Source organism: Ictalurus furcatus, chromosome 4, assembly GCF_023375685.1.
Source record: "Ictalurus furcatus strain D&B chromosome 4, Billie_1.0, whole genome shotgun sequence".
Taxonomy (NCBI): Eukaryota; Metazoa; Chordata; class Actinopteri; order Siluriformes; family Ictaluridae; genus Ictalurus; species Ictalurus furcatus.
In genome coordinates, this window is record NC_071258.1 from 24,242,801 (window position 1) to 24,257,560 (window position 14,760).

Here is a 14,760-nt window from a genome sequence, read left to right on the forward strand (position 1 = left end):
TAGAATTATTTAAATGGTCATGGTATAAGGAATTTTTTATTTTTAAAAAAAAATCCTAACAAACGTAGCAGACTTTGGCACAAGAAACAAACCAGACCGTTATTAGTCATCATACACATCCACAGCATAGCTACATAATAACTGTCCAGTATTCGGTCATGCTGTATCTGATCAGTACATTCATATATGAAATGTAAACATTATCTGAATTGACTTAATTGAATGAAAGACATCTTTTCCACATTCATATTTATTTCTGAAATCAAGAATACAGCTGGTGTGTCTCTTATTCAAATCCCTGTACATCAAACAGATGGTCTGCACACCGAGTCACCATGGTAATCCTGCTTCCATAACTGTACATTCTTAAAATTGAAAACTCATTTATAAGGCATGTCAATATTTCAGCAGTACTTTAGCCACATTGAAGAGTAAACATACTAAATTCAGGACGGTGAGGAAAAAGATAGAAAGCAAGAGGGAGGAAAGAAATAAGAGAAAACTGCACGTTTATATTTAATAAATATCTACTTTGTAAACACAATAGCAAATTTACAGTAATGAAGAGTGCATACTCTGAGGCTGGTGAAAAAGAAATGCAGTTACTTATCTCAATAAATACGTATAAATGCATGTGCTGCTTTTACCATCATGGCCACAGAGACCATTATCTCAGATATATTTACAACACCTGCTCTTGTGGTTAAAGCTGAGAGTATCAAAATACAATCACATATTATGTAGAGTATAATTTGTGTATGCAGGGTTCTCCCTCTAGAAAACCATGAAGGGGAAAAAAAAATGGCATTGGCGCTCTTTGGGCCTCATTACATTCTATTAGTGATGCATTAAATAGAATCCAAATCAGGATCGAAGGGATCGACGACCTCTGGGTTCATGACTCGGCCCATGAAAAGGATGGAGCCTACAAAAAAAAAAACAAACAAACAAAAAAAACACAACAATAACACACATATTTAACATTAAAGGAACAGTTTAGTCACAAGTGAAAACAGCCCCTCCTTACCCAAAATATAAATGTAAAACAACCAAGTCATGCACAGTGTCTTAAATATCTTTTTGTTGTTGTTGTTTATTTAGTTCTGCTACAAAGTAATGTAGCAGAACCTTCAGTTTATCACTGTGCTAATACTGTAGATGCCTAACACCTCACACAATTGCTTGAAACGGCTTTGACAGATTGTTCAGTATGTCAAACAGACTTGTGTGGCACTATGTGACAATGTTATCTATAGAAACGGACAAGAAACAGTAACGATTATATTAAAGCCATATTAAAAGGCTTTAATATTCTTCCACATTTTCTTCCTTAATCGACAGTTTTTCACAATGTGAAAGAATTGGATGAAAAAATTGACTTGCATATTGCATTTTAATACAGACTTACTCTGCTTCTATATAAATCTGTTTATCTTAAATTTAATTACTGAGCCAAACAAAGTTTGACATTTTGCTAAACTGGAAGCTGTGAGCTTCCATTACTTGGTAGCTATATTAGCCTCATGGTTCCAGTGTAAAACTAAAGAAGCAAATGGCAGATATCAGATATGTCTTGTTTTCACAAAGGCAATATTTATTAAACATAAAACAGGCACAGATTGCAGGTACATTATACCTGTCTTCCTGTTCCGGATGATGAAGAAGAAGGGATGATCAGCCATAACCTGAGGGTATAACACCATAGTCCTTGTCAGAGCAATCATTCCTGTGGAAGAAAATAGATCCCATCAACTCATTTGAACTGGTGTACCTGTTGCAATAACTGATAAAACAACATGTATTACATAAAGCTTCACTGCCAAATCATGACCAAATGGATCTGGAGGTCTTTGTACTAATAAAGTAGTCTGACACCAGTCAGTCTCAATAAAGAAGGCATGGCCTATACCAGTCTGTCCCAGAGAAAGAGTTTTGCACTCTGTCCCTATCTGTCCCAGAGAAAGAGGTGTGGCTTCTGTGCCATTCTGTCAAAAAAGAAAGGAGGTGCGGCTTCTGTGCCAGTCTTTCCCACAGAAAGAGGCATTGCCTCTGTCCCTATTTGTCTCAGAGACAGAGAGGCACGTTCTCTGTGCCATTCTATCCCAGAGAAAGAGGTGTGGCTTCTGTATCAGTGTGCCCCAGAGAAAGAGGTGTGGCCTCTATGCCAGTGTGTCCCAGATAAAGCGGTGTGGCCTCTGTGCCAGTGTGTCCCAGAGAAAGCGGTGTGGCCTCTATGCCAGTGTGTCCCAGAGAGAGAGGTGTGGCCTCTATGCCAGTGTGTCCCAGAGAAAGAGGTGTGGCTTCTATGCCAGTCTGTCCCAGAGAAAGCGGTGTGGCTTCTATGTGAGTCTGTCACAGTTAAAGAGGCGTGGCCTCTATGCCAATTCCAGAGAAGGAAGTTTGGTCTTGTTAATCACATGTTGAGATGATCTAGTCTTGGAAGCAAATATGTACAACCCTAATAAGATATATTGAACTGAGCTCTTGGTCCTGTCAGAAAATGAATATTCCAGAGGTGCTCTTACAATAAATGAATATTCAATCTGATGAGGGTGAGAGTGGTAGGAATATTAAAGTGTGAAGAGAAAGACGTGAACTGTGGGAGGACAGAAAGAGAGAGGGGGCGCATGCAGAGTAAAACTATTATACAGTGTGTTCACCCTGACTGTAATATGATGTGACCGTGAAGTGAGATTGTCTGTTTGTCACTGTTGTGTGGTTACATTAAAGAATAAAATAATGAGAGAAAGAGAGGGAGGGATAAAATGACTAAGTGCACCTGATCCGGCAGCTCCCTCCGCTCCCTCCTCGGTCACCTCCAGGTAAGACTTCTGTACAGCTTTCCCGATGAACAGATCCTTCCCTTCTGCAGATCAGAACAGAGAGAGGTGTGAAAGGAAGGAGAAAAAAGGGAAAGAGGGACAGAAGGTAGGCCAAACAAACAGGACAGAATGTTAAAGGTAGAGAGTCATGGAGCAATGGGTTGAAATGAGGGAGACAATATAGGAACGGCAGAAGGAAGGAGAGAGAACAAGCAAAAAAATAAATAAATAAAAGGGGAATGGAAAGAGTGAAATGGAAAGCACAAAGGATGAAAAGACATGATGAGAGAATAGATGTATAGGGAGAGGGATGTAAGGATTATACGGCAGATATAAGGCAAAAGATGGATGAATAAATGAAATGCAGGAACAGGAAAAAGAAAAGGATGATTGTGAATATAGGGATAAACACAAGGAAACACTACTATAATAATAATGATAATAATGATAATAATAATAATAATGTTCAAGCAACACTGTAAGACTCAGAAATATGACACTTACTGTGTGTGCTTGTAATGTTCTGAGAGATGTTAACACCACACATACCTTCTATCTCAGCTGTCATGGCCGACAGGTCTGCTTCCTTGGTGAAGATGTTCTTAATACCGAGTTGCTTTAATACATCTCTCAAGTCAATCTTCTGCTCCACTTTAAACCTACATCATCATCAAAATAAACAAAAGAATAAAATCATGCACAGAGTTAAGAACGAGGTGGCAGTTTTTCCATCCTTAACGCAAAATGTACATATGTAATAGCTTGATTGTAGTGTGTGGTAGAAATCAGACAGATTAAGAATCTGTTGTTGCATTTAGTGTGTCATCAGTGGGCACAGAAGCATAAAACTGGGCCGTAAAGTAGGCTGCTCGGATAGATCCAACTTCCTTTTGCATCATGAATTTGGCAGTCCATGGAATCGATCCATTTGGTGTGTACAGTAAGGGCTGCAGGTGGCAGTGAGATGATGTGGGACACAATCAGAAACCACTGATCTGAAAATCATTACTGACATCACTGTCTAGATCACATCTAGTCAAATGCAATAATACTGAGTATATAAAATAAGTGAGCAAGCAAATTCCTGGTGAGGGGAAGATTCTGTGTAGCCATAGTCTTTAGTCATTCCTGATAATATCTTTGAAAGTTTGTCACCACTTGCATATCTCTGCTTGTTGCAGGACACGATAATAGTGTGCCACTCGATCATAAATCATCACAAACATTTCAGTTATAGGGTTTCAAACAAGGTGCTTTTCTGTGGACAGGGGAGGAGGGGAAAAAAATAAAATAAAATAAAAAAGCACTGGCAATTACCTACTGCTAACCTACTTAATGTACTTGTTTGCCAGGCAACTAACCAAGACGCACAATGTGCTTGTTCCAGGCACCCAGTCTAATCATTAGACCTTAGGGCTGGGCAATATCTAAAATAATTATAACAATATTTCCTTATTAAAATTGTGAGATAACCAACAACATTGCCAGACTCCTTCATTACCTTCCCCCTCCACTTGGCAGTATTTTGGTTTTAAACCAAATGAAAGAGGAAACAGGGGGATCCACCTTAACATATTTGTAGGTTTCGCAAAAATAAATAAATAAATAAATAAAATAAAATAAAATAAAAAAGGTAAAAGCCTGAGATGCTCAAACGTCAATCTTTGCTCGAATATCCATGCCCCTGCCATGACTTTAGTCCTTCTTCTTACTAATTTGTATTCCAGGAATACCATTAATATACAGCATACTTCCAACAGGAAGGAAGCTAGTGAAGAACAATTATTTCAGACACATGACCTTGAAGTGAACTTGATCCTGTTTGGATCAACTGCAAAATTTAATCAGTTCATCTGCATTAATGAGACTCTTGGACGGACATCCTGAAAAAATAATGCCTATACCATTTAGTGGTGCCGGCATAAAAAGACAGTACACAAAGTTACAATGCACACTCACAGGGAGCATTATATTCTCCTAATTTTGCAACCCATCCCAAGTTACACAGATAATGCTTAGAATTTTATACACATGGGTAAAATTGCTGTGGTGAAAAAAAGGCTCACCCAGTTGCAATTCACCCTTTTAAACATCATTGGTTAATAACAGTCATAGGAAATGTATTACAGGTTAATATTTAGCTGCCCTATAAAGCTAATTCTATGTGAAAATGCCTCAAGACAGTCAGAATGTAGCAGCTTTTAAAAAACACTGCAACCAGCATCTTTTTCTCTCACTGTTATTACAGTGGGCGCTGTCATGATTTTATGGTGATGCTGTCCTGTGGCATGAGTTGGTTTTTTTTCATATAAACACCAAACGTGTTCCAGGCAGTGCTTTTCCATGCAAAAATGGTACGGTCTCTATTAGTTCTTTTCCCCTCTGCAGCATGGGTGATTATTGCCTGTCAGACATCAGCATCCTGTTATGTGTCAATCATTGCCAATATGTGAGTACATCGCACTATCCCCCAGGCCTACTCCACCTCTGCAGTAATTTTCAAATGGTACATTCCTGCACAACCAGAATCCAGTAGAATTCATGCCAAGATGCAGTCATCCTTCTCTGAAAGCCTGTTTGGAATGCAGCTTTTATTTCTAATCCTTAAATATGTTAATTTACAGTGGGGGAAATAAGTATTGGACACGTCAACATTTTTGTTCAGTAAATATATTTCCAATGAGGCTATTCCCACAAAATTTTCATCAGACATCAGTATTAACTCAAGAAATCTGGAAATATAAATAATTCACAACATTAAAGTCCATAAATAAAGTTGTGTAATAAAGCGTAATGAGACTGGAAAAAAGTATTGAACACGCTAACTGAAATTTATTTAATATTTAATGGAGAAGCCTTTGTTTGTATTGACAGCTTTAAGATGCTTCCTGTATGAAGAAATTAATCGGCCGCTGTATTCAGGGGTGATTTTGGCCCATTCTTCTAAACATATTGTCTTTAAAACTTGTTCAATTTGATTCAAGTCAGGTGATTGACTGGGCCATTCTAACGCCTTGATTTTTTTCACTGAAACCAATTGAGTGTTTCCTTAGCTGTATGCTTTGGATCGTTACCCTGCTGGAAGGTCCACCTACATCTCAATACCAAAGTCTGGTGAAATTTCATGTGAATAGCCTCATTGGAAATATATTTATGCAAAAAATGTTGCCGCGTTCAATACTTATTTCCCCCACTGTATACTATTTTTAATTGAATTGTCTAGGCAAAACTGTTCATGCGTTTTATCTCCCCATTTAATCAACATCAATTCCCACTCCATTATCCAAGTCTCTCACCTGGGCAGGTAAACCTCCACTTTCTGCTTCTTGACGTTATTGGCCCAGTCCTCAATCAGCGAGGCCTTAAGGATCGGTTCTAACGAGGCCAGTGGAACTTCTTGTCTTGGCAAAACAATCATCATGCTCATGTCTTCACCTTCATATGGCATCTCCAACACCTGATACACTCCTCCTGCCTCTGAGCTGCCATCACTGAACTCACCTGCACAAGTGGTGAAAAGAAAGTATGCAGTGTTTCTCTCAGCTTCTGTTAAGCTGATATTTTGAAAAGAGGCAACACAGTCACATGTGAACCGTACAGGGGTCCCCTTCTGTACCTCCATCTATTATGGCTGCTTTCATTTAAAACATCTGCACATATTGTAGAAGTAAATAATTGCTATTATGAAATTATTAGTTTAATTATGACAAAAAATGATAACATTTCTTGTTTACTAGAGTAATAGTCAAGGCAATAGTAAAGCTTACTATATATAATATAAGCCTAAACAATTATTTGTATTTAATATATAAAAATTATGCTTGCCGGCCAGCATACATTCTGAAACGGCAACATGAGCACTGTCGTACCAAAGGGAGTGATTAAGAACTCTGATCAACGTTTTTATGAGATCTACTTTAGAGACATGCTTGGTTTTTTAATCACTGTGTACACTTTCTTTATTAAGGCACACATTGACCATCACATATGAGTGCTCCAATACTGACGACACTATTAAAATTTCATCCACGGAAAAAGATTGCCTTTTGCAATGTGCCGACAGCAAAAACTCATTTGTAACGACTAGAGCTGCAACAACTAATCGATAAAATATATAATAATTGATTATGAAAATCACTGTCAACGAATTTCATTATCGATTAGTTGGTCTGCGTGCGGCACCGGGTGTGTTTACTCATGATGTTACTTCTCTTCCGAAAGTTGCGTCCCAAATGACGCACTATACACTTATACTATGCACTATACTTCATGTACTAAGGTAATATCGTCTAAACACTAGCATTTTTTTTAACTAACCGGAAGTATAAGCCACTTCCTAGTAAGTGGCGCATGAAGTCATGCACATGTAATGCGACGCTGCTAGCTTTAGCCTAATACCCGGAGTCACTAACAATAACTTTCTTCAGTTTACTGTTTATGTCAGCGTTACCTTTTATTCCCAACATGACCTCAGTCACCATCAGACGGAGGCGAAACTGTCAAGTGACTGAGGAAGAAAGTGTGCGACCTCCAAGTCCTCTAAGGCAGGGGTGCATTTTATATTAAAAACTGCGGAGAAGATCAAACTTTATAAAGCGAAGTTTGTGTAGCATGAGCACGACAGTGATGCTGTCAGGAGTTGCTTAAAAGGTTTAGTTTAATTTAAGTTTGTCATTATATGCTGTATCTGTGTAACTTCTGTCGTTTATTATAATGGAAGTGATGTGTTAGTAATGAGGCCGTGTTGCTGATCACGTGCAGTGTATACACGCTGATACACACTGGGAGAGCGAGTACGATCTGTAATGTCTAATTAAAACACTATGATCAAAAGTAAACAGAATTAAAACAATGTGTCTAAAGGCAGCGAGTAACAGAAACCACAAGGCGCAGTGAAAGTGAGTTTTTATTATTAATTTAGGACTGTAGTTTAATTCAGTGCCTTTTGTGCATCCATAAAAATAATGCATATATACTATAATACGTATACATACATACATACATACATACATACACACACACACACACACACACACACACACACACATACATATATATATATATATATATATATATATATATATATATATATATAAAAAATATGCATATATACTAAGTGAGTACACCCCTCACATTTTTGTAGATATTTGATGATATCTTTTCATGTGATAACACTGAAGAAATGACACTTTGCTACAATGTAAAGTAGTGAGTGTACAGCTTGTGTAACAGTGTAAATTTGCTGTCCCCTCAAAATAACTAAACACACGGCCATTAATGTCTAAACTGCTGGCAACAAAAGTGAGTACACCCCTAAGTGAAAATGTGCAAATTGGGCCCAATGTGTCAATATTTTGTGTGGCCAGCATTATTTTCCAGCACTGCCTTAACCCTCTTGGGCATGGAGTTCACCAGAGCTTCACAGGTTGCCACTGGAGTCCTCTTCCACTCCTCCATGACGACATCACGGAGCTGGTGGATGTTAGAGACCTTGTGCTCCTCCACCTTCTGTTTGAGGATTCCCCACAGATGCTCAACAGGGTTTAGGTCTGGAGACATGCTTAGCCAGTCCATCACCTTCACCCTCAGCTTCTTTAGCAAGGCAGTGGTCGTCTTGGAGGTGTTTGGGGTCGTTATCATGCTGGAATATTGCATACTGATCATGCTCTGCTTCAGTATGTCACAGAACATGTTGGCATTCATGGTTCCCTCAACGAACTGTAGCTCCCCAGTGCCGGCAGCACTCATGCAGCCCCAGACCATGACACTCCCACCACCATGCTTGACTGTAGGCAAGACACACTTGTCTTTGTACTCCTCACCTGGTTGCCGCCACACACGCTTGACACCATCTGAACCAAATAAGTTTATCTTGGACTCATCAGACCACAGGACATGGTTCCAGTAATCCATGTCCTTAGTCTGCTTGTCTCCAGCAAATTGTTTGTTGGCTTTCTTGTGCATCATCTTTAGAAGAGGCTTCCTTCTGGGACGACAGCCATGCAGACCAATTTGATGCAGTGTGCGGCGTATGTTCTGAGCACTGACAGGCTGACCCCCCACCCCTTCAACCTCTGCAGCAATGCTGGCAGCACTCATACATCTATTTCCCAAAGACAACCTCTGGATATGATGCTGAGCATGCGCACTCAACTTCTTTGGTCGACCATGGCGAGGCCTGTTCTGAGTGGAACCTGTCCTGTTAAACCGCTGTATGGTCTTGGCCACCGTGCTGCAGCTCAGTGTCAGGGTCTTGGCAATCTTCCTATAGCCTAGGCCATCTTTATGTAGAGCAACAATTCTTTTTTTCAGATCCTCAGAGAGTTCTTTGCCATGAGGTGCCATGTAGAACTTCCAGTGACCAGCATGAGGGAGTGTGAGAGCAATGACACCAAATTTAACACACCTGCTCCCCATTCACACCTGAGACCTTGTAACACTAACAAGTCACATGACACCGGGGAGGGAAAATGGCTAATTGGGCCCAATTTGGACATTTTCACTTAGGGGTGTACTCACTTTTGTTTAGACATTAATGGCTGTGTGTTGAGTTATTTTGAGGTGACAGCAAATTTACACTGTTACACAAGCTGTACACTCACTACTTTACATTGTAGCAACGTGTCATTTCTTCATGGTTGTCAAATGAAAAGATATAAATCAAATATTTACAAAAATGTGAGGGGTGTACTCACTTTTGTGAGATACTGTATATATGTCTGTGTGTGTGTATAAGTATTTATGCATTGTCTTTTTATGGATGCACAAAAAGCACTGAATTAAACTACAGTCCTAAATTAATAATATATATATATATATTCTGATGTGTGTGTGTGTATTGGGTTCTTTTCAGTTGTATATAATTGTACAAACAGTTGTGTAAAATTTTAGTCTGAAGTTTATATTTGTAACACTCAGTTTGTGTATTCTATTTTAAATAAAGGAAAAAAAGGGTACAGGAAGTCCCGGGTTAATAGGGTTAATAATAATAATTTAAAAGATAATAAAAATAATTGGCCAACTAATCGATTATGAAAATAATCGTTAGTTGCAGCCCTAGTAATGACCAATCGCAAGCTTGGTTGCACAGTGCGTTTGTTGGAGTTTGCATGAAGTGCACGTGTACAGAGAAATACTGCCAATGATACATAAAGAACGCCCTTAATTATGAGCAGCACTGAAATGTTGCCGTACTGTCCGTACTGGATTTCATTTATTTTTTGTAATTGTTGCGGCCAAAAATGTTTTTTTTCGTGTCGTAAAAAAAGTGTCGTGACGTCACATGATGCGTCTTGGCCGAAATCTGCTGAAAATCTGTGGTAATTTCGAAAACGTTGCAAGTTCCTCCAAATATTGCGGAGTTTCCATGATCTTGCATTCTTTTCTTCAATCACAAAATCCTGGATGGACTGATTAATTTAACTTACACCACAATGTTGTGGCATTCTTCATTCTGATTGATTTAGGATGATTTGGCAGTAGTTCCAGATGTCCTTGTTCTAATAGGTTGTCTTTTCTATAGTAATAACTTGCATAGGGTAAGGTATGGCAGACGCTTTACATAACTTAAATTGAAAAAGGTGTGTAACAGTTGAAATGTAAAGTGTTTCATGAGGAAACCCTATTTAGCATTCTGAGATGGAATCTGCAGTATCAGTACTTTGAAACCATCGGAGCAGTATAATCTAAGGTTGGTCCATGAATTTTTCCAACGTCTTCAAGACAGACGGCTTTGCAGTTTCTCTGTAAGCTGCATTTTTATATTTATTTTTGGTCATATCAACTTGAAGGGAAGAGAAAAAAAAAAGAAAGAGAGGCTGGCAAGTAACTGACTGTTTTTAGATGCTATAACAGGAACTAACTTTTCTTTTTCTAGACAACATTAACCATAGCTTAATAAACTGTTAAAAATTAAGCTGTGTCATTCATAAATTTTTTAAATTATTAACATTGGCAAAATTTTGTGGTGTAAGAGGAATAAATTGGTTTTATTCTTCTAAAATCACTTTAGGGTGGTTGATTAGTTTCCTATAACAGCATGCACCAATGATATGAGTGTCCTTTAAGAAAATATTGGTATAAAATTATATTTGGTTTATACCAATATTTTCTTCAGACCTGCCTGGATTGCTCACCGTAGTAAAAGTCACCCTGTTGGTACATCATCAGCGTTTGCACCTCACTGCCATCATCTTTACTAAAGGAAAATGTTCTTGTGTTTTCGGGTCGAAACTGATTCTTCCAGCTGCCTCGGAAGTAAACTGCGTTAATCAGCGTTATTCTTGTCAAGCTGCTGAAATCCTCTGCCGAAACCAGGTCATGAATCTTACCTGCAGAGGACAGAAGGGGAAAAAAATGCAGCATATGAAAATCTTTAGACTTAATGTTCTGTATTACTTTGTGTTATAATCATAAGGTCTCTCTGGATATGAGACATTTGACTCTGAGGGGCTTTCTTGCTTGCTTTAAATGATCTCAAGTGAAATAAACACAATCGCTGTGTACTTACTTGCGGTGTGGTTCTGGACCCAGGCATTGATGTGTTGAGCCACAGCAGCTGACTCGTTGAAGTCCACGGTTTCTGCTTCAGCATGGAAATAAAGCTTAACGAGCTTCAGAAACTCGGGGCTAAAGTGAATGCCAGTCTGGAGGAACAGTGAGTTCGCAAAACGCACCACGTACTGGGCCTCATCTCCAATAAGAGCCTGGGTTAGGTTCTTGAGGACAGCGAACTCCTCGTCTGTGAGAGCACACCACACACCCCTCTATATTATCAATAACATTTCTTAGAGGCTCTTAATTCTGAACCTTTTGCTCGTTAGAATTACACTAACCTAATTGTGTAGTTATCCATGCACTGGATTTTCTGTAATTAAGTAATTATATTTTGATGTGACGATAAATCTCAGATTTTAGGCCACTTCATTACCTTCCCTGTAGTTTGTGTAACCCACAGCCTGTCTGATCTGCTGCAGTGAGGACCCTCGAGCTCCGAGCTCAACCATGCCCAGTGCCAGAGCCACACTCAGTGGAGAGAAGATGATATTGTCATCGGCTCCTGCCATCTGGAGCTGATGGTATAATCTCACCCAGAACTCGGCACTTGCATCCTCTGGAACTTCAGTCGCCCGGCAACAGCCAACCCGTAGCAACAGCAGGGGAATGAAGAGGCCGACAGCCAACATGGTGGACGACAGAGGACTAGAGCTGGAGAGAGAAATGACAGGGAAGAATGAAGGGGGAGAGAAACAAACAGACAAAGGGAGAAAAGAGTGGAAAAAAAAGATGAGAGCGATAGGACAGGAAGCAATGAGAGTGAGAGGCTAGTTATCTACTTCTAGTCTAGTGATTCAGCTAGGCCTTGAAGAGCACTTCATTTCATCCTGCTTTTCATCAAACCACTCTTGAATAATTATAGCAGTATGGGAACATCATCTGGAAAGAGGGTTGACACCCTATGGTGCTTCTGGTTCTGTAAAATTATATGAACATGCATGGCAATCACTGGACCTAATGATTTCCATGAGTATGCTGCCCATACCATTATGATCTGTACTTAACAGTTGGCAGCTGCTATTGTGGCATCCTTTGGTTTTCCTGATGTCAAAAATATGATGAAAAATAACTCCCATGACCATATAACGTCAATTGACCATTTTTTCAACATTGAGTAATTTTAATTCTAGTTACACAGTCAAATACACTATACAGTATGGCCAAAAGTTTGTGGACACCTGACTGTCACACTCATATGTACTTTTTGAACATCTAATTCCAGATTAATTCCCTTTTTATAATAACCTCCAGTCTTCTGGGAAGGCCTTCCACTAGATTTCAGAGAGTGGGGATTTATCCAATCAGCCACAAGAGCATTAGTGATGTCAGGCACTGATGTTGGGTGAGGAGGTCTGGGGCCACATTTGGCATTCCAATACATCCCAAAGGTATTCAGTGGATTTGAGGTCAGGGCTCTGTGCAGGCTATTCGATTTCTTCCATGCTAACCTTGGCAAAGCATGTCTTTATATACTTCACTTTGTGCACAAGGGCACGGTTATAATCAAGAATACAGCATACAAAAGACATCCTATAAAAAAAGTGTGCTTCCAACTTTGTGGCAACAATTTGGGTAAAGCCTGCATATGGGTCTGATGGTCAGGTGTCCACAAACTTTTGACCATACAATGTATTTGTACATTTTAAGAAAGCATTTAATTATGTTTAGCAAAATGGACTATTCTACCAAGTCTTATAGTGGTACAGTGGGTAAACATTACTTTGTACAAAGTAGTTCAATACTTTGGACTGAAAACTAAAAAGTAAGAAATCGATTTTCTTCTTCATGTTGTTATTTATTCTTTTTTTTGGGGAAATCAAAATGGACATCGCAATCAAAATTTGGTGCAGACTTTTTGACTGCATTAATGCACCTTTTCAGCTGTATGCAGGTGAGGTCTGGGGGCTACACTACAGTAGGTGGGACAAGCATGAGAATTCTGCAGAAATATCAAAAGGTGTAAAGAACAACACCCAGCAGGCTTAGACTAGCACTGCTTATCAGTCTAATCACAGTAAACCAAATTATCAGACTGATCCAAACAACCTATTTGGAACCGAGACAGCTCGCACACCCGGTCGTGATTACAGTGTTATCAGGCCCTAAACAGGGAGTATAAACTGGCAGAGTATCTGTTCACTGTCTGAGATAAATCCTGACCAAGTACAGTATCAGTGCCCCAGGAACTTCTTATTGAAAAGGGACAACAGTAGATTCGGACTGCCCAGAGAGGACAGACAGTGTGGTCACTGAGGCAGAGGTACACTTTTTCCTCCACTATGAAAAATTTCAAGACAGAAGGACTTTTTTTGATGAAATAAACACATTTCCAAATTTATGCTTCACCCATCACAGGGTGTCAAGTTATTTTCCTTTTGTTGTGTACTGTAGTCTTATGATATTGTGTGCCATGCACACCCTTTCACCATTTAGATTAGAGGGGGCTATCAGGCTTATCCAATGTGTTTCTGGGCCTAATTTATTTTTCTTCTTATTATTGCTGCATTATAATTCAACACACATTCAAAACAGACACTCCTTCTAAAGCTCTCTGGCAAAAGCTGGAAGTCTGACGCCTAGATTACTTTTTTCTTTTCTTTTTGATATTAATGTAGTGAAGTGTGCATACATGTGAAAGACAGAGAAGGGTATAGATGACTGAGATATCTATATAAGAGGACAGACAATATGCTAGTGGATTCAGCTACATTTCCAGGAAGCTGTGTGTGTATAGCACATCTGTACGAAAGAGCACACACGACTGACTCCAGCCTCTGCGCAGTGTGTATGTGTCATGAATGATTGATTATTCACAACTCTGCTGCATACTCTCTCGCTCTCACACACACACACACACACGCATAGATAAAATCCACTAACGCTCATTGCACATGTTGCATATGATGTTCAGAGAATCACATTTACACAAGCATACATTGGCATATAGAGGAACACACACACACACACACACACACACACACACACACACACACACACACACACACACACACACACACACACACACACACACACACACACACACACACACACACACACACACACACACACACACACATCCAAATACATAATCCTCTCTTCAGTTCTGGTTTTCCAGTTGCCTGGCAACATTGTTTATTGTGCCAAGAGAGAAACGAATATTTTTGTATGAGCAGAAATGTGCATGAGTTTGAGTGTGTGTGTTTGTGAATTGTCTCTAATCCATGTCCCAATCGTGAGTTCAAATCACAGAACCGCTAAGCTGTCACTGCTGGGCCCTTGAGTAAGGCCCCAAACCCTCAATTGCTAGGCTGTATAAATGAGAAATGTAAATGTAAAATCTTTCACTTCTATAAGTTGCTCTGGATAAGGGAAACCGCCAAAT

At 39.4% G+C, this 14,760-nt stretch overlaps 1 protein-coding gene across 1 annotated transcript in view; it reads right to left on the minus strand.

The window, feature by feature from the left end:
- Positions 1–14,760, minus strand: part of serpini1 (serpin peptidase inhibitor, clade I (neuroserpin), member 1) — a 30,254-nt gene continuing 15,494 nt past the window's right edge. The window contains exons 2-9 of the mRNA XM_053623415.1: positions 11,752–12,029; positions 11,332–11,562; positions 10,958–11,152; positions 6,119–6,323; positions 3,372–3,481; positions 2,780–2,866; positions 1,637–1,726; positions 1–925 (exon numbers count right to left, since the gene is read on the minus strand). Coding sequence (XP_053479390.1) covers positions 849–925; positions 1,637–1,726; positions 2,780–2,866; positions 3,372–3,481; positions 6,119–6,323; positions 10,958–11,152; positions 11,332–11,562; positions 11,752–12,007 — 1,251 coding nt within the window. The 5' untranslated portion in view covers positions 12,008–12,029 and the 3' untranslated portion in view covers positions 1–848. The remainder of the gene's footprint in view (positions 926–1,636; positions 1,727–2,779; positions 2,867–3,371; positions 3,482–6,118; positions 6,324–10,957; positions 11,153–11,331; positions 11,563–11,751; positions 12,030–14,760) is intronic.